An 18975-nucleotide genomic window follows, 5' to 3' on the forward strand; every position below is an offset into this window, starting at 1 on the left:
ATTAAACGTTTCACTGGTCAACTCATTAGGCTGTGAACCCAGTAGCAGTGGCATGGTGGCTACTGGCCCTGGATCTGTAAAGAGTGCATGTTTCTCCATCTGACAGCCATGGTCACTGTTTGAAAGTATTAAAATGAATCAACAGAAAAAAATATTAAACCACTAGAATCCTGTGTACAGAAGACAGGCAAGTGGGAAATAGTGCCCAATACATCCTCACTGTGTGATAAGGTTGGCCAATGTAAAATGAAGGCACTGTGTAGAGCCTTCCCTGGGATCTAAGAACATACTATGTAGGTGCTGTAGGCAGAGGCCTACCCTTAATGAGATCTTTGGTCAAGCTTGCTACAGTGATGTGAACCAACATCATTATAATCCTTATTCTCTCATACTATGAATGTAAAAATACAAACACTGCTTATTTGAAAAAAGTATACAAGTTTGTAATAAATGGGAGATTAAATCTACGTAGAATCATGGGAGTTGCAAACAAAATGTATTGGCCTCATTATCTAACTGTCAAGCAACATTATTGCTCAATATAGCAAAGTCAAAATATATGTTTGAAGAACATACCTTCTCAGAGTGTTTGAACTGTCTCCAAAAGCTATCATACATTCTGTTTGTGGTCTTCTCAGGAGCACACACCACAGTTTTGATGTAAATTTTAAAACTGCGGTCCAGTAGCTGGTTAATTTCACCATAGTCATAGTCATCATATCTGTTTGGAATTAAGGGAAAAACTTATCTCTCCAAAAACAAATATTTTTGTCATTACAGTACAATCATCATAGTAGCTACCTGACAGGAATAGGTGTTTCTGTGGATCTCCAACCACAGCCCCATGACAGTAGCCTTCTGAATACTTTCTCCTCTTCTCTCCAGTTGAACAACTTCCCTTCTCCAGTGCTTTTCTCTGCTTCCCACAGCTCTGGAAGATTACTTCCTTTGTGTGAAGCAGCACTATCACATGGTGCTTACAGTCCTACAGGTCTCTTCTGCCTTTCTCTATCCTGCAGATCACTGCTTCCCATGCCCCTACCCACAAATAATTCCAGTTCCTTGGTGATTTCTTCAGGCCATGAACCTGAGAGTAGTATAAAACCCTATTCCATACTAGCATTTTATTTTATTTTATTTCAAATTAAGGCAAATTACATTCCAAGCCACTAGGCTATTTGCTCTGACCTGGAACTCCTTATCAGCTTATCCAATTAATGTATCCATGACTGCTGCTTGGGACAACATAACTTTTAATGTAAGTTTTGCAAAGTATTCCTTACAGGTTATGTATACTAAACTCAGAATGTCAACAATGTCTAGCATAACAAACAAGTTACCATAAAGCTGCCCATATACACATAACAGGACCAACCTTATTCCAAACATACAATGGATATAATTCCAGATTGCCCGCCTGAGCATTGAGGTATCCACATCTTTATGCATGGCCATTGTGTTGTAAGTCAGGTTGTATGCAATCTGAAACTTCTCATCTATCAACTGCCCCACATCTGGATAGAGACGATTTACCAATGAATAGCCATGGTCTTCCCATGAATAGTCCTTAAAAACAAATTCGGTACGTGAGTGCAAGTTCCCAAGAAAGGTGCCATTGTATTACACACACAGTTTTAAGCTAAGCTTGCAAATGGATTTGAAATGGCTTAAGGAAACACTATCTTATTTTCTTAGGATAATAGCAAAGCCCTACAATGAACTTAGTGTATAAATACTAATTATGCAGCGCACTCTTCCAAGTTTTGCTACTTGCAACCTAAGTCTTACCTGAACATGGAACGTAGGTACTTGCATTCCATGTCTGGAGAAATCTTTATAGCCATAGCTAGTATCCTCAAAGTGGCGAGACACATCTCTTGTTGGCACAGATTCTTCATCTTCTGTTAAAAATGTAACAAAACATTGCAAAACTTAACACCGAAAGCCCTGACGCAAATGGCTACAATTTAAAAATTGTATTCCTTTAGTTTGAAAATCCTTTTCTAGACCAAATACGCATAAATCAATTAAAAATGATAGTTTATTAGACAAAACCTTTTTTTAAATGCAACATTGAATCTATATTACAGAAGTAGAGAAGTAGAGAATATGTAGCCCTCCAGATGTTGTTCAGACTACAGTCCCATCAGCCCCAGCCAGTGTGACTGATGGTCAGGGTTGATGGAACTTGTAGTCAATATCATATAGAGGACCACCAGTTCCCTATCCCTCAGCTATGTGAAATTCAAGGCCATAACTCTGTACTTTGTGTTTATTCATTTATTTTGTATTTTTATGCTGCGAACCATGAAGGGCAGTATATAAATAAAATAAATAACATCCACATATTAATGCAAGTCGTGAGCATATAATTTCTCTACATCTGACTTGATGAACAGAAAAAAATACAGGGCCAGGAATTAGTAACAAGTCTTCTTGTTTCTGGTCTTAGCATTTCATTCTGTACATTTCAAGCTCATTAGTATGGTCAGATGGGTTTGAAACACATTGTTGCTTTAAGTTGAATGGCAGCATTTTTAGGATTTCAGCCAAACTTTGGGATCACATGCAGCCCACCACTACACTAGTTTTTCACTGGATATGTCCTTGCATCCATGTGCTCTTGACATGACACTGCACTGACACAACAATACTAAACGTTCTAAGATAGAATAAAAAATGAATGCTACAGAAAACCATGTCAACAACTAGCAACATCCTGCTTCTAGGTTTTTATGGCAGTGGAAAGGAGGATATAAACAGAATTTAAGATTGGAGTAAAACCAAAGTATAGCAAAAGGAGGACATCTTTAGTTTCAAGTACAGTGGTGCCTCGCAAGACGAAATTAATTCGTTCCGCGAGTTTTTTCATCTAGCAAATTTTTCGTCTTGAGAAGCACGGTGTCGGAAAAGTTTTGGGAAAGCTTCAAAAATCACCAAAAACCTCAAAAAAGGCTACCACACCGCGTTCTATGAGTTGCTCCTCGAAGTCAAGTCGCAACTGTATTAACGGTGTTAAGAAAAAGGAAACAAACTTGCAAAAAACGCAAGACGTTTTCGTCTTGCAAAGCAAGCCCTTAGGGAAATTTGTCTTGCGAAGCAGCTCAAAAACCGCAAAACCCTTTCGTCTAGCGAGTTTTTCGTCTTGCGAGGCATTCATCTTGCGGGGCACCACTGTACTATTTTGCCTGCGTATTTCCACCTAATCATGTATACATGTTAATGGTAAACAGTTCCAAATATTTAATGCTTTCTCTGTGTTGGTATGGCAACACTCCAGATACAGCCAGATACAGACTCACTCCCCATTGGGAGGCCATAAACTCCAGACTCATAGAAGTAACAAGCGTGGTCAGGTACATAAGATTAGCTGTAGTCTTGGTACAATCAACAGTGTTGATGGAAACAAAGTCCATACTCCCACACCCCATTATGCCCCAAAATAAAGTGCACCTCAACAGTGCTAGGTGCAAGCAGACTGCAGATCTGCTTGCTGCTGGGTTTGTATTTTCATTTTAATATACCTGGACTTTTTTTTGTAGGTGCCTAACGAATGAAATAAACGACTCTAGGTGGCTCTTCCAAGTAGGGAAGGCCAGGGCTCTCTTCTGCTGCTAGTGTTAGCTGACAGCCAGTGGGAAAGGGTCACCTTAATTAAGCAGTAGACACACTGGGTGGGGCATGACAACACACACATCCCTTGGCAACATACCTCCCTACATGCGTAGGTTTGTGTCTTGGGCAACTACCCAGATGAACTGATTAACTTGTAATTAAGATTTTGAGTTATAAAGGAGATCGGTGTTTTTAATGTGTTTCATTATCTGTTCATGACAGTGGAAACTTGCTGTGATCTGGAATTGACAAAAGCATTTTACTATCTAACTTGATAGGCAACACTAAGACATGCGCCACAAGCCAAGATGGTTTTTAAAGATATGATGACTTTAACTATGTTCCCACCTGAGCAACACACCAACATGCTTTCTCTCTTTTCCTTCTCAAAACGAGTGGCCTTTTCTTCTTGACTGGCTTTAACATCATCTCTGCATTCCTGTAGTTGCTTCAGTTTTTCCATAAGTGCTTCTACTTCACAGAAAGGCTCAGTGGTCTTAAAAAAAAACACCAATATTCTAATGCATTGGGATATTGTACTGAGAGTATACAGTCACAGGTAAGTATAAGCATTATACTATGTTCCAGTTCTATGCCTCCCTGCTTACTACCTTAAATTCAATGGTGCCCTCAGTTTTGTGGATATTCTATTTGCCTTTATTATGCAATGATGTAATGCAGAATTAACAGTTATAGCTGTTTCTGGACAGGGATACCTGGCTACAGTGTTTGATGCATTAGTAGCTGAAGTACATCCTATTAAGGTTTGTCCAAAAGCTGCAGCTTGTGCAAAATGCTGTCCAAAGATCTAAAGCTCTTAAAAAATGGCTATTTCAAAAAAAGGTTGCACATTCTTAAAATGCTATTAACAAAAAACACAACAGCTACATTTAAAATTGGCATCACATACCTACAAGAAAATTTAGTTGATATAACATCCAACATAAGTGACATAACATCCAATTTCTGTCTATCACCTTGTTCTCAGGCTGTAGTTTGATGTAAAAGATGTTAGGAATAATTAAAACAAATGCTCTATTCCTGCTAGTACTTCTCCCCCCCCCACCCGCAAAAGATAGCAACATTACTGATTAAACATCTCACTTGTGAAATGTGATGTGTTTTTTATAACTGAAATTCATTAGGACTGCTTTTCACATTATTGTGTTGTTGTCAATAATAAATAATAATAATAATAATACACATACATACAAAGTGTTTGTGCATTCTTGGGAGTTGGAATCTGCTTCATGGTAAGCCTGTTTCTCACCTTAGGAACCTTTTAATAATTCTCAGTGACACATTGTTTTTGACAATGGCAAAAGTCACTAGACCAGCTAAACCAGGGGTTGGCAAGGTTTACTTTGCCTTGGGCCAGTTCACTCCAGTGGAGATCCCTCCGTGGGCCAGATCATGCCCACAATTTTCGGTACTGCGGAAGCAAGTCCCCACACTGTGCTGGTTTAGCACAGCACATGGGGACTCGCTGAGCAGGCAGCTCGTGGGCTGGTTAAATGACCCCTGTCGGCTGCCTGTGGCCCATGGGCCTTAGGTTGCCGACCCCTGAACTAAACCATCATATTAAATTAGTGAGGACTTGAACAATTTCAGTTCAATTTTGATCAGCTCCACACCTCTCACGGCAAATAAATTTCTTGAATTGACACTTGTATTTTCCATATCAAGTGTGTACGTCAGGCATAGGCAAACTCGTCCCTCCAGATGTTTTGGGACTACAACCTCCATCATCCCTGACCACTGGTCCTGTTAGCTAGGGATGATGGGAGTCTTAGTCCCAAAACATCTGGAGGGCCAAGTTTGCCTATGCCTGCTGTACGTTATCCACATTTAGGGACCTTGGTCTAACTGGGCTTCCCTGATGCATTTGCTTCAGAAAATACAAACAGTTTCTACATTCATACAAGTACAAATACATTTGCTGCTTTGAAAAGTCACTGATTTGTGCCCCCACCCCCAATGAATAAAGAAGTGCTACTGGGATTTTTCATATACTTTCATGTACATATACTTCACTACCAGTGGAAATGCTGGAAAAAATGTTCATGTATGTAACTTACTTAATATAGGTGAAATACTTACAGCAATATTTGCAGCTGGGCCCTGCGTCTCATACACACCATGATTTCCATTTGCAATATCACAAATGCAGTAGCCACTGACAGAAGGTGGCCTGAACGTGTGACCACCGTCACAGTGAATTTCTGGGTTGATTCCACAGCCAAACGTGAAGGACGCAAGCGAATGATAATGTGTAAGGAGAACTACAGCATGGATCAGTTCTGCCAGGGACCAGCTATGTTCTTCAGTCTTCAGAAGTTGCTTCAGGAGGAAAAAAGATTTACCAGTTCTCTTAGAAACTTTGCTTGTAGCTACCTCACAAATCTGATTATACAGTAAGGCCACAGATATTTCCAGCATGACACACACTCATGCTTTTCTATCAGAAAGATCCTACTAAATGCAGGGACTGAATACCCATGAGCAAGATTTTCAACTAGGTGAATACTTTATAGCGCTGCAACTTTATACATGATATTGCTCTATTATCAAAGTTGAAGGTAGTTTAGATAATTTTGAAACAAAAATGTACGCTAGCTAAGCAAAGGGAGACCAAATAATTCTAAACACTAATTTCTAATTACTTTTTAAAGTATCTAAGGTCAGGTGGTTCAGGGACAAATTAGTCACTGATACACTAAAATGATACTGTCTAGTATAATGAGAGCTAGTTAAAAATAATAATTCAGTTTTGTTTTGACAAATGGAAATCAACATTAGATAGTTAATCTCAGGGTTCAAAAAGGAGAAAAAGAAAGAAAAGGAAAGGAAAGGGAAAAGGGAAAGGAAAGGAAAGGAAAGGAAAGGAAAGGAAAGGAAAGGAAAGGAAAGGAAAGGAAAGGAAAGGAAAAAGAGCACTTGGACCTACCATGTCGCTAAACGATCCTTCAGCATCAGGTGCTCTATGCGAACAACATGAATCATAGTTTAAGGATGGTGCCCATCCATCTGAGAGCTATATATCAAGACTTGGCAAGTACCTAGTACTATGCCTTGCCCCCCCCCCCAAAAAAACCAGCTGGTATCCCAGTAGTAAATAGAATTTCCAAGTAAGAATGTTGTTCAGTACAGACACTTAGCACTTGTGTTTCTATTAAGATGATTTGAATGTTTTAGCATCTTATGACACAGCACGTGGTAGCAAATATTTAAAAAGGTATGGATTAAAATACTAGATGCTTGAAAAGCTCTAAATCAAAAAATAAATAAAAATATTAAGGGAGCTTACATATATAGTATTTATATGTAAATAAATAAATAAGTAAAATACTCACTTCAATATGTTCTTTGGTAATGAGCCATGGTCTGTGCGCCAAGATTTTATTCAATTCACCCAAATTCTGCAGTTTTTGAGGTGCATTCTCTAGACCATTCAACCACTTAGGGTCTCCCCCAACATGAAGAAAGCAATTGACATGGACGTTAACCAAGTAGGAGCACTGGTGCCTAGCTGCAGCCTGGAGAACAAGCACAAGAACTATCAAACTCAGAGATTCCCTGCAGGGAAGTTCCTTGCCTATCAATATGGATAATTACAGAGTATAGCTATGCTCAAGAATGGGAAACAACAAAAACCTGCCTGTGTAGTAATGTTTATGTATTTTGTTTTTCATAGTGGTTTATTTCTGTATGTGCTTTGTATATGGCAAAAGCAGTACAACAGCAACTTTTATTTCTTTACCATATACAAATGTATTCACTTTATAAGCTAGTGTACTCAGAATCAAGTCCCACTGACTGGTTGCATCCAATGAAATTGTTCTTTCCACACAAATACTCAAGCAACAGAACTCCTCCTCCCTTATCTCCTTGCAACCCCCTCCCAATTTGCTCCAGAGGATTGGAGGACGCCCCCAGAACACATTTAGGGGGCATGCGGGGGGAGGGGGTATAAGAGGAAGGGCAAATTCTTTTACACAAGACGTCCTTGCACAAAAGGGCCACTTTGTTCCAGGTAAAATTATATAAGATTGCAGCCCATAATTTCAACTTAAATATATCAGAGATACTTTGTTTCTGCTATTTTAGTCTAGTTCCTCCAATCCCTTTCATACATGAAGGCTAGAGAAAACAGCTTGAACACTGTTTTAACAACAGCCATCATTAGATGTTTCCTCCCACAACTGTCATTCTCTTTGTTCGACAGATTTCCTGGAAAGCTGCAGCAATAATACTAGAACCTCAACAGACAGTCTTAAATTATTTGGTCACAAATGAGCCAACTACAGAGTATTAAAAGATGTGTGACTGGGTCTCTTGCCATTTTAGATTTTGCTTAAAAGCAGTCATGAGGCAAAATTTGATTGCAGCAAAAGTGCTCGGAAAGAAGTTGTTTAAACCTTTTCTTCTACATTATTTCACTAATCTAAATCTACCCCCCCAAAAAAAACACCTCCCTATTGTTTGCCCTGAATTATGCGCATTTCAGTCATTTGTTTTCTTTGGGGGGGGGGGAACCTATAAATAATTTTTCGTCCTATAGGGCGCACCGGCCCATAGGGTGCACCTAGTTTTTTGGGGGGGACAAAGGCGGCTTGTGGAGAGCTGCCCGAAGCCCGGGGTGCGCTCCCCGGGTTTCAGGCTGCTGTCCGCAAGCCTTGGGAGCCCGGTGGGAACTCCCACCGGGCTCCCAAGGCTAGCGGATAGCTTCCTGAAGCCTGGAGAGCGAGAGGGGTCAGTGCACACCGACCCCTCTCGCTCTCCAGGCTCCAGCGAAAGCCTGCATTCGCCCCATAGGACGCACACACACATTTCCCCTTCATTTTTGGAGGGGGAAAAGTGTGTCCTATAGGGCGAAAAATACGGTACTTTCTAGGAAGAACTAATAGCAGCTTGGAGAGGAGATTTAGATTAGTGAAACCTTTTCCCCACTGCTGCAATCAGATTTGTTCAGGGCAAACAGAACTGCCAGAATAAGTAGAAGCTGACAGGATGAGGCCACTCACCTCACCTTCCTGTCACCCTTGCTGCTGGTGGTCACCAGGAGGTGGAGGGGAGAGGCAGCAGGAAGGTACAAATGCACTTGTAGAGCCAATCCATGTGTTTGCACCATGCCTTTGTTACTCCCACCTCTAGCTCTCAGTAAGCAGCAGTGGAATGGGTAACAGGAGGTCAGGTGAGTGCAGCTACCCTGTTCCGCAGACCACTACCAGCTAGAATACCTTAAATAATTCCTCTGCTATTCTAGCCATTCTAGCCACTGAAAAATTATAAAGTAGAAATAAGTAGAAATATTAGAAATAAGTGTTCCAGATTGCAAAAATTAAACACATTTGTTCCAATACTTTCTGACTAATATACACAACAAACATGCACAAGAGATGCCTAATCGGTGGGCCCCTGATGTTGTTCGACTTGAAACCACATCATTACCATCCATTGGTCATGCTGGCTGGAGCTGATGGGAATTGGAGCTCAATATTACCAAAGGGCTACAGGTTAGCCACAGTATGAACACAGAATTCCCACAAAATTAACAAACTTCATTTATATTTTATACACACCCTTCATTCAATTTAGAATTTTCTGACTGTACAGTCACTTAAGCATTTTAAAGAAACAAAAATTAAATTATTAAAATACACACAAGAATAAAATGCATGGGTGAGCATACATGTTTTTTAGTTTAGTGCCAAAGAGATTGCAAAGATACTAAGTTTCTCTTAAGTACAGCCATATCTGATATAGAAACTTTAAAAGATGTACAAAATACTGCCATTGCTTTCTGTTTCATAGCTTAACCTACCATGATACCAATGTAGTGTCGATAGTGAAGAGGCAGTGGGCCATCCATCTGCAACAGATAATGCTGAGTTTTTAAAAAGCTCTCCAGGTACTGTGGGTGGAAAACCATCACCAGGGCAATGTTGTCCAAATGCCCTAAAGTTGTGAAAGACTCTGCAAACAAAGCATGCATGTGGGTATCTTCAGCGCTCACTTGGATAATCTGTTTGAATTAGAAAAAGAATAGTGGCAAAACATTGTAAGAAATACAGACATAGCAGCCAATATGAATATTTGTTAATATTTACTAGCTCCAAATTAGTTGTTAAATCTTAATATACCAAACGAGATGCTTCTCATAACTAAAGGACTTTAGTGAATCCCCAAGTATAGCAAATTGTGTGCTGGATCAATAACGTGTAATAATATGTTTATTATTTATACCCCACCCATCTGGCTGGCGTTCCTAAGCCACTCTGGGCAGCTTACACCATATATAAAAAATTGTAAATCATTCGACATTAAAAATTTCCTGATATGGGGCTGCCTTCAGATGTCTGATAGCTGTTTATTTCCTTGACATCTGATGGGAGGGTGTTTCACAGGGTGGGCACCACTACTGAGAAAGCCCTCTGCCTGGTTCCCTGTAACCTCAAGCTTTATATCAATTTTTAACAGAGATAAGTGGACAGGGAACATATATTTATTGAAGGGCAGTATGCTAGCCTATAAAGAGGCAACAGTAGTACCCCAAAATGCTGAGTTATTTAAATAGTTAGCTGTTGTGGGAAACATGTTTATGACTACTAAGCTTGGCGTAATGTTAACCAAAGCCACATTGATAAAGCCTCTTTTTACCACCCAAGTTTTATATCAGCCAGCGTGTGAAGTAGCCCAGGAACATTGTTCACCTTCTCTCATACACTCACACTATGCACTAAAAACATGCTGGTTAATTAGATTTAAACAAACATACATGTCCACTACAATTAAAGGGCAAGCTAATCCTTACCTAGTATCCAAACAACACTGGGTTTATTAAGACAAGCTAGTATGAGTGTGCCATTAAATATCAAAATTCCACATGGACATTACTGTTTTCTAATTCAGCAGAATTCTTGCCAAACTCCTGATGATTTACTGTGGACATGTGAATAATACTTTGCAGCTGTTCCTCAGCCAATACTAGATTCACCACCACCAAAAAATGTAACAAGTTCTCTGTGTACTTGCAAAACGTAAATCACCACGCACCTCCATCTCTGGGATGAATCTGCTTGGTCCTTGTCCCAGTGGTCTAGGGATCCTAATTCCAAGTTCCTAGAAAAGAAAATTGGACTATCTGAACTTTTAGCTATAAACATTTCAGCTGTGGTTTCAGGGGAAAGAAAGAATTCAACACTGAAACCAACAGAACTGTCCTTGTTGCAGAAGTGCTGTCTGTGGAAATTTTCTATCTGTGCTTCATAACAAGCCACACTTGTTTACAGTATACCATACTGATGCCATTAAAAACAATGAGACCTGGTTCACTGCAAACCTAGTTTTGCATAAAGCACTTGGCAAAGTGTCCAGAACAAGGAGTTCAGCTCACAGCTGCCAGTTGACTAATGTCAGTGATACTAAAGGCTTTTGAAGTACCTCTCTGCACATCCGCAAACCAGAATATGAAGTCTGTCAGTATCTTTCAGGAAGCAACACAGCTGTAATCTTATCAAAGGTTTTTGCATGAGTGTGGGAGTTACATGCATCAACCACAAAAGTATATGCAACTGTGTTTTTAAGTTCACTGTTTAAAAATGACAAAGAACAAGCAATGATTTCTCAGACTGAAATTTCATGCCAATCTGACACACATCTACCACAATACTTTCACTAAAAGAATCAACAGACTCCAGTGCACAACTAGAATCCTACAAGTCAGCAGACAGTGGGAAAATATTTGGCAAGAACCTTTGGCAAGGGCCACAGGATGCATTACAAAATTAGTGAGTGGACTTGCCATATACCTTTATATATACCTTTAATGTGATTAGAAAAAGCCATCTGCATACCTATATCAGGGCCAATTGTTGTGTGGTGCGACTACATAGTCAAAAGGGGGGGGGGGACTGAAACCTGCTGTGGCCTATCTGAAACACCAGGCCCACAGACTTATTCAAAGAGTGCTGCTCAACCCCTGCTTCTGGGAGATGCTGAGCAGTTTGGGAACAGGGAGAGGCACTATCCTTGGGCTAACATCAGAAGGGGAAGACTGAAACCAGCTGCATCCAAATTGATGATGATGATGATTAAACTCCCCTCATCTTGTATTTTCTTTTGTTCTCCTGCCCTCCCCCCATTTTCTTTTTGCTGTTTTTGCTGTTTGTAGCAGTTGGTCTGATGAGCAGTTGGGCATCATTTTTTACAGCTCAGGGTAATGTTTAAAAATATTTGTACCTGACTTAATATTTTGTATTGTATTTTTAGACTGCATAGTTTTTTGAGACACAGTTAAGTTCTATTTGGTATGTAGATTTGATTTCTTTTGTATTTCTGAGATTCCTTTACACTATATTTGATTATTATATTGCTTACTGGCTTAGAATCAGAGAAGCGTAGCATTGGAAGGCACTCCCAAGGGGCATCTAGTGTAACCCCCTGCAATTCAGGAATCATTGCTTAAAAATCCCTGACAGTTGGCCATCCAACCTCTGCTCAAAAACCTCCAAGGAAGGAGAGTCCACAACCTTCTGAGGGAATCCATTCCACTCTCAATCAAACAGCTCTTACTGTCACGAAGTTCTTCCAGACACATACACAAAAAAACATGTTTACTCCATCCTTCTTCCCAAAGGAGCCAACACTATGTTAACTGCTTTAGCAATTTCTCATAATGCTAGAAGTTGTGGACATCCAGTGAAGCTGAATGCTTCAGTATTCAGTATAGATAAAAGAAAGTACTTCTTCACGCAATGCATAAACTATGGAATTTGCTCCCACAGGAGGAAGCAATGGCCATCAACTTCAATAGCTTTAGAAGAGGATTAAACAATTCCTTCAGGAAAGAGCTGTCAATGACTACTAGCCATGATGGCTACACTCTGCCCACATGGTCAGATGCAGTATGTTTCTGAATACCAGTTGCTGGAAACCACAGGAGGCACATGCACTTTGGTCCCAAGGTCCTGCCTCCCACAGGCATCTGGTTGGCTGCCGTGAGAACATGATGCTGAACTAGATGTGCCTGATCTAGCAGGCTCATCTTATGTTAAACTGAAACTGAACTAGTTTGGTGTTGGAGCCGCCCATGGTTCCAACCATGGGTAGATATTTCGAATTCTCTTGTTCTCACTTTTCAGTACAGAAATAACGTGTGTTTTATAAAACCACAGTATTGTACCTCTTTAATTACGTGAGAGCAAGTTAAAACTTCCATGCCTTGCTCAAATGTCACTTGAAAACAATAACTCACTGATCATGACACCGTTAATGTCAGCTACCAGCTACAGTGGTGCCTCGCAAGACGAAATTAATCCGTTCCGCGAGTCTCTTCGTCTTGCGGTTTTTTCGTCTTGCGAAGCACGGCTATTAGCGGCTTAGCGGCTATTAACGGCTTAGCGGCTTTAAGAAAAAGGAAATGAACTCGCAAGACGTTTCGTCTTGCGAAGCAAGCCCATAGGGAAATTCGTCTTGCGGAACGACTCAAAAAACGGAAAACTCTTTCGTCTTGCGCGTTTTTCATCTTGCGAGGCATTCGTCTTGCGAGGTACCACTGTATACTTTCATGCAATGAGAGGCATTGCATTGCAGTCATTGCATTAAAGTATTTGACATCTTTACACAAACTGATACACACTGAAAATTCATGTTTTCATTTCAGCTTGAGACAATAATGGTACTGTCTCCAAGAGAGCTATCTAGACTCAGGCATACTATTTTTTTGTCCCTCTTGTGCATAAAAATGGCATGCCTCTCACTACTTACAGGGAAGTAAGGTAGACAGTCAACGAGCTTCTCTTTGCTTAGTCAGAGATGTTATCCACACACACTGTTCCCACTGTAGCCTAGTCTCTGAATAACATTATGATTCATGACTGACAACTTACATCACTTTCAGATGTTTAAATTATTTGCCAGTTATTTACAATTTTGGCACTTGATGCCTTCAGAGGACTTTTTAGAAACTGAGAAAATATTGTAGTGCCTGTATATAAATGTTAAACATTCCAACTAAGTTCAGACATAAATCAAGTAGGTTTAATTGCTTATCAATATGCTGTCAAAATTGTACTGTAATTTACTGCTAATATTTCAACTCCCGTTTTCATAATGTTTTTACGTTCTTAACTACAGTCATGCATGCATAAATAATTACTTTTAGTTAAGAGAAGTACTACTAAGATCATTGTGATGTCTCCAAAGTTATATTTCTGATATGTAAGAATGCAGGAGACTGGAAAATTCTAGCATTAGTTACTGTTATTCATAAACTGATATTGTGGTTCGAAGTGAAGTTCCACATTTAATTTCCCCATCAACACTTTTACTAAGTTTTCCCCACATTCTCCAAAAATTCTAACCACAGAAGGGAACTTGAGCAGTACACTTTATACTAGAAGGTGGTTTTGAAAAGACTGCAGACTATTACAGTGGTTTTTCATTTGTTGATTAAGTTTGTGTTTGGGACTTGAAAAGTAAGTGCAGGGGTAGACAGTGCTGTGCCCTCCACCTTGTTATTGGACTTCAGCTTCTATCAGTCTCAAGCATCGTGACCATTGATCAGGGATAATGAAAGTTTTAATCCAGAATCAACTGGGGAGCACCACGTTGGCTACCCCATAGCTATTATCACAATCTTTTGTGTGCTACTCTAGAACATGCACGTAGCAAAAATCAGTTTTGTCCTCCAAACACCTGAGCCCTTCCAAAATAAAGCTGCAGGAGGCTTTCAAGGGAGAAATATTGCCACCCATGAATAAACAATACAAACAAAACAATACCGACATTTAAGCACTAAAACGTGCTGCAATACCCAGTTTCGAAGCACACCCAACAACTTTTAAAGACAACAATGACACTTAAATAATTGCCCTTGACCCTATGTAGAATTGCTTTCCCAGGTCTGTTGAAAGCGCAGAAGAGGATCTTTTACAAGCTAGTCATCCTTTGTTAGGTTCTTCGCAGGAGGACCAAATGAGGCTTCAAGAACACGCCAATACGGCAAAGCAGGGGATTCAGACGCAGATCCTCACAACGCTGCAACGCTTCCAGCATCTGCCCCCCACCCCCCAAAAGGTGCTATTCTTCCCCTACATGCTTTTTCTGCAACCCAGCCTAAGAGCAAGCAAGTGGGGGGTGGGGGTGGCGAAATGCCAAGCGACGCCGACGAAGCCAGCAAGAACACCTGAAGCTGGGAGCCTTTCCGTAAACAGCTGAATCTACCTCAGGCTCGCTCGCTCTCACTCCCGTTGACTGACAGCCGAACAAGCGGCGCGCGAGCCGACTCTACTTCACAACAAGCAGACTGAAGAACCTCCAAGCCCGAAGCGAGTCCCCTCCTCCCGATGCACCCCGCTGGTTCAAGCCCTCCCTTTTCCCTTTTTTTTTTTTACCTTGCGGCACTGCTGGCTTCCGCAGTGGTTGCAGCAGAAGCCCGAGGTCCGGTTGGCTGTGCTGGCCAGCTGCATGCCTACTAGCTCGGGTCACGGGGAGGAGGAGCTGCTGGTGCCGATGCTGCTGCTGCTCAGAGCGCGCGACCGCCTCCTCGCCTCAGCAAGGGCGGCAGGCCGAGGCTTAAAAGCCAGCCTGTGGGCGGGCAGGCCCAGCACAAACAACAAGCCCAGCAGAGCCCGCCCCCTTCAGCGGCTGCCCAATGACCGGGAAGCGGAGGGACTCGCAGGCAGGCAAAAGCGCCTGAAAAACGAAGGGCCGAGGGTCTCCGGGGAGAGCGGCACGTGGATTTACGCCCCGTCCCCCTAACTCGGGCCGCGAGCTCCTGACGGCTACCCCGACCCTCATCTGCTCTCCCAAGACCTCCCTTCTCAACACCCCTCTTTAAGCAGAAAAATAATAATAATAAAGCCGCCGCGTTTTTCTTTAGCGCTGACAAGGAGAGGCACAATATCCCAGCTGCAGGCAGCGACAGGGCCTGGAGCCAGCTATCAGCCCTCTCCCCTCCCACTCTCCAAATAAAGTTCGCATATGATCTTAGAAAGCGCTCTTGGCAGCGCTTACGAAGCCTGGCTCTGGCTGGCATGCCTCCCTGCCACGGAATAGGCGCTTAGGGATACTGCTGGGTGGAGGGCAATAGCAACCACCACCACCACCACCACCACCACCACCACAGGGAAGGGGAACCAAGTCTTCTTAAAAACTGGACCCTTCCCAGTTGAGGAAAGGCTTGCAAAACGAAAAGGGCTCTGTTCAACAGATGCAGTTCACTTTAGGCTATGCTAGCTTCTTCAGGCGATTTGCTGGGCATCAGCATTGTCCTCTCCCTCTCCGATCTGCCCTGATTTCAAAGTTCCCAGTCCTTTGCCCACGTTCCAGACACAGCTTTCCTTGCTAATTGTGTCACGCCAGAAAATGATGCAACATGCTAGTTGTTGCTGGGGAACAACTGGTCTGCTTATTTCCACAAACTTCCATCATCTTCGTGTTCAAATTCCTACAAACAGAGGCTCCAAAGCTCCTCACTAAGGTTAAAAAGATGTTCTGTCAGTCCTTGTGACTGAGTGAGCGCGTGTCAATTTGCACTATTTTTCAAGAACTGAAAGGAAACAGAAAAATAAAGTTGCAGAAGCCAAAGCTTTCAGTTGACTCAACATGTATTCACTTGCTCTGTACAAAGCACATTAACTCCGTGTGGGGATTTGTGTACAGTTCGTTCACAGTGTTTACAATACATATCTCCCTTCAGGGAGGAAAACTGCTGAACTTGCAAAAAAAAAGTGTTATTGCTCTCAACTGTGACAGGATAATGGGCTCTTTATTTTACTTGTCTCTCAAAAAATTGTCTCAAGACGTGTGGATTTAAAAAGGGGGGGTTGCCTATATCTTCTTTATTGTTGATATGCATATTTGACACACCAAAATAAATCAGTAATTAAAGGAAGTCAAACTACTGTTGCTTGAACAACAAAAATATAATGATGCTAAGGGGAGTTGGATACTGCTTCACATATTACTCTAACACAGTTTAGTGATAAAGAATCTTGGAAATAGGTGGGGAAGGCATCTATCCTGCCATGAGTATTGGCTTTTGTTTTGCCAATTTATTCTACAGGTTCTTTAAAGGATCTTTGGTAGTCAACATATGAGGGGAAATATATTTTTATTTGAACAGAACAGGAAAAACTCCTTAATGAGCAACAAAAACAAAACCCCTCAAACAGTAAACCTCCTTAAACCTTCAATAATAAACCTCCTGAAACCTTCTTACACAGTAACACAAAACACTCTACCACCAAGAAGTAACCCCAAAGGAACAATTTCCAAATAACAATTCCCCCACCAGACCTTCACTCACATATAACAGCAGATCCAACCGTGGGAAGCCTCAGCAGTGTTTGGCCCATCATCCTCTCCCTCCTCACCCCATTGCCCTGCACTATTTATACCTGCCTCAACCAGGTGCTGCTGGATATCTCCATGGCCGCCACCTGTGGCAGTTAGGGCTCCTACTCAGGGCAATCAAGCCCCAGCTGGGCCACCCTTGAAGGCAGGAGTGCTCCTGCAAGGACTCACAGGAAGGGTTGGCTGCCTAAAGCCAAACCTCCTACTCCTCCTCGGTTTTTCTTCCGCATTTTCCACTACAGCTTCCTGATCTGATTGTGCAAAAAGAGGCAAAAAGAGAAGCTGTATTGTCATTTAAGCATTACAAAACAGCTCTCTGCTTACATCAGATATGGGGTACTGTTGGACCTTCAAGACATTGCTGAACTAGAACTCCCATTATCTCTGTCCATTGGCTGTGTTTGCCAGGGCTGATGGGAGTTGTTGTTCAGTAACATCTGGAAGGCCAAAAGTTCCCCACACTTGGTTTACACCCACAACTTCATTTAGAATAAGTTTCTTTCAACTCAAACAGGTAAATATCAAGTCCTTGCATATTCAGGAACCCTTCTCCCCATCTAAATATCATTATTTACACTGTACTAGTAAGAGATAAACAAGAAAAAAAGATAAGGGAAGTATAAAGGAACCCACTTCCCAAATACCCTAGGACAGCCTGTATAAACAAAGAAAACTTCCACGCAGAAAATCTTCCAACTCCCTCCTAATAACGAACTATCAAAATATAAATCCACAATACAGCAGTGATGTTTGCAGTTAAGAACAACAACACATAATATTTCAGTGTTTCATTTGTAGTTATATGATTCTAGTATGGAATCCCCTTCTGAAGGCTTATTTACTGAACAATTTCAAGTTTGGTCTTGTAAATGACACAGTACAAATGCACTGAATAGTAGCAAGACTTCCATAGATATTATTTGTGTTAAAGTGTCAACCAGCACTAGAACATTATCAACCATTTAGAACTCATCTAGATCAGTAAAGAAAAAGTGTTTTATATGCATTGTATATGCATTGTATATGCATTATAACACTGACACCAGATGGGGTTGTGGAGTTCCCTTTTCGCCAACGCGGTTTCGCATACAAAGTTTACAACGCGTTTTCCTGAAACGCTTCTTTGATGTGTCTAGATCCAGCCTTTGAATCACCATTTCCATGCTATGGAATACTCTTCCATGAGAGATTGCACAGGCATCCTTGCTAACTTTCAAATAGTTATTAAAGAACTTTTTATGCCGACACATCTATTCAGCTGCTTGAACTACAGATGTTCTTGGATTGAGATTGTCTGACTATGGTGATTCATGTACTGGTAACCTCAAGGCTTGACTACTGCAATGTGGAGCTACCCTTAGCCCTGGTCTTGAGACTCTAGCTAGTGCAAAATACTGCATTGAGAGTGCTGTGGGTCTAGACTAAGCATGTAACTCTGATGCTCAAAAGTTTACACTGTCTGTCTATATGCTACTGGACCAGTTTCATAGTAATTTGCAAGACCCTTAACAACTTTGCTACAGAATATATTAAGGACCACTTAATCCCTTATATCTCTGCCTGACCACTGAGGTCTTTGGGGGAGTCACTGTGTCCCGTCCCGTCCCGTCCCCCCGCCCATGGCTCAGATGCTTGCCTCAGGAGCTGTGCATTCAGTATTGTATGCCCAATTTTATGTAACTGCATGTGAAACATCTGACACTTATTGAATACTTTTTTCTTCCAGCAGGCTTTCTGGTTTCATAGTTTTAACCAATTTGCCCCTTTTCTATATTCTATGTTCTGCAACCACCTAGAGATGATTGTAGTTAAGGAGTATATGAATTGCTTAGTTTAAATGAATGAAATAAAAATAATAGCATTGCCTTTATGAACATTATCACAAGTGTGGCCATATGGAGGCATTTCTGTATCTTGGGTCATGGAAACACTCAACATGCAGTGTTTAAAACCAGCAACAGCCTTCATCTTTCTTCTCTGGCAACTCTTATTGTCCAGGGG

General features: G+C 41.3%; 1 protein-coding gene across 8 annotated transcripts in view; it reads right to left on the bottom strand.

The window, feature by feature from the left end:
- The window catches only part of SESN1 (sestrin 1), a 45200-nt gene that overhangs the window by 1143 nt on the left and 25082 nt on the right, over positions 1 to 18975 (bottom strand). Inside the window, exons 1-9 of one of the 8 annotated variants that reach the window (XM_083497683.1) lie at positions 15012 to 15569; positions 10672 to 10737; positions 9440 to 9640; positions 6969 to 7151; positions 5716 to 5955; positions 3964 to 4111; positions 1789 to 1901; positions 1376 to 1566; positions 577 to 721 (exon numbers count right to left, since the gene is read on the bottom strand). In XM_083497683.1, the coding sequence (XP_083353809.1) occupies positions 577 to 721; positions 1376 to 1566; positions 1789 to 1901; positions 3964 to 4111; positions 5716 to 5955; positions 6969 to 7151; positions 9440 to 9640; positions 10672 to 10737; positions 15012 to 15086 (1362 nt within the window). In that variant the 5' untranslated portion in view covers positions 15087 to 15569. Of the gene's footprint in view, positions 1 to 576; positions 722 to 1375; positions 1567 to 1788; positions 1902 to 3963; positions 4112 to 5715; positions 5956 to 6968; positions 7152 to 9439; positions 9641 to 10671; positions 10738 to 14841; positions 14954 to 15011; positions 15570 to 18975 lie in introns of those variants that run through there. The other 7 variants (XM_083497684.1, XM_083497686.1, XM_083497680.1 and 4 more) reach the window with 7 other exon arrangements.

The sequence above is a fragment of the Podarcis liolepis genome (genome assembly GCF_965112155.1).
Source record: "Podarcis liolepis genome assembly, chromosome: 3".
In the NCBI taxonomy this organism is placed as follows: Eukaryota; Metazoa; Chordata; class Lepidosauria; order Squamata; family Lacertidae; genus Podarcis; species Podarcis liolepis.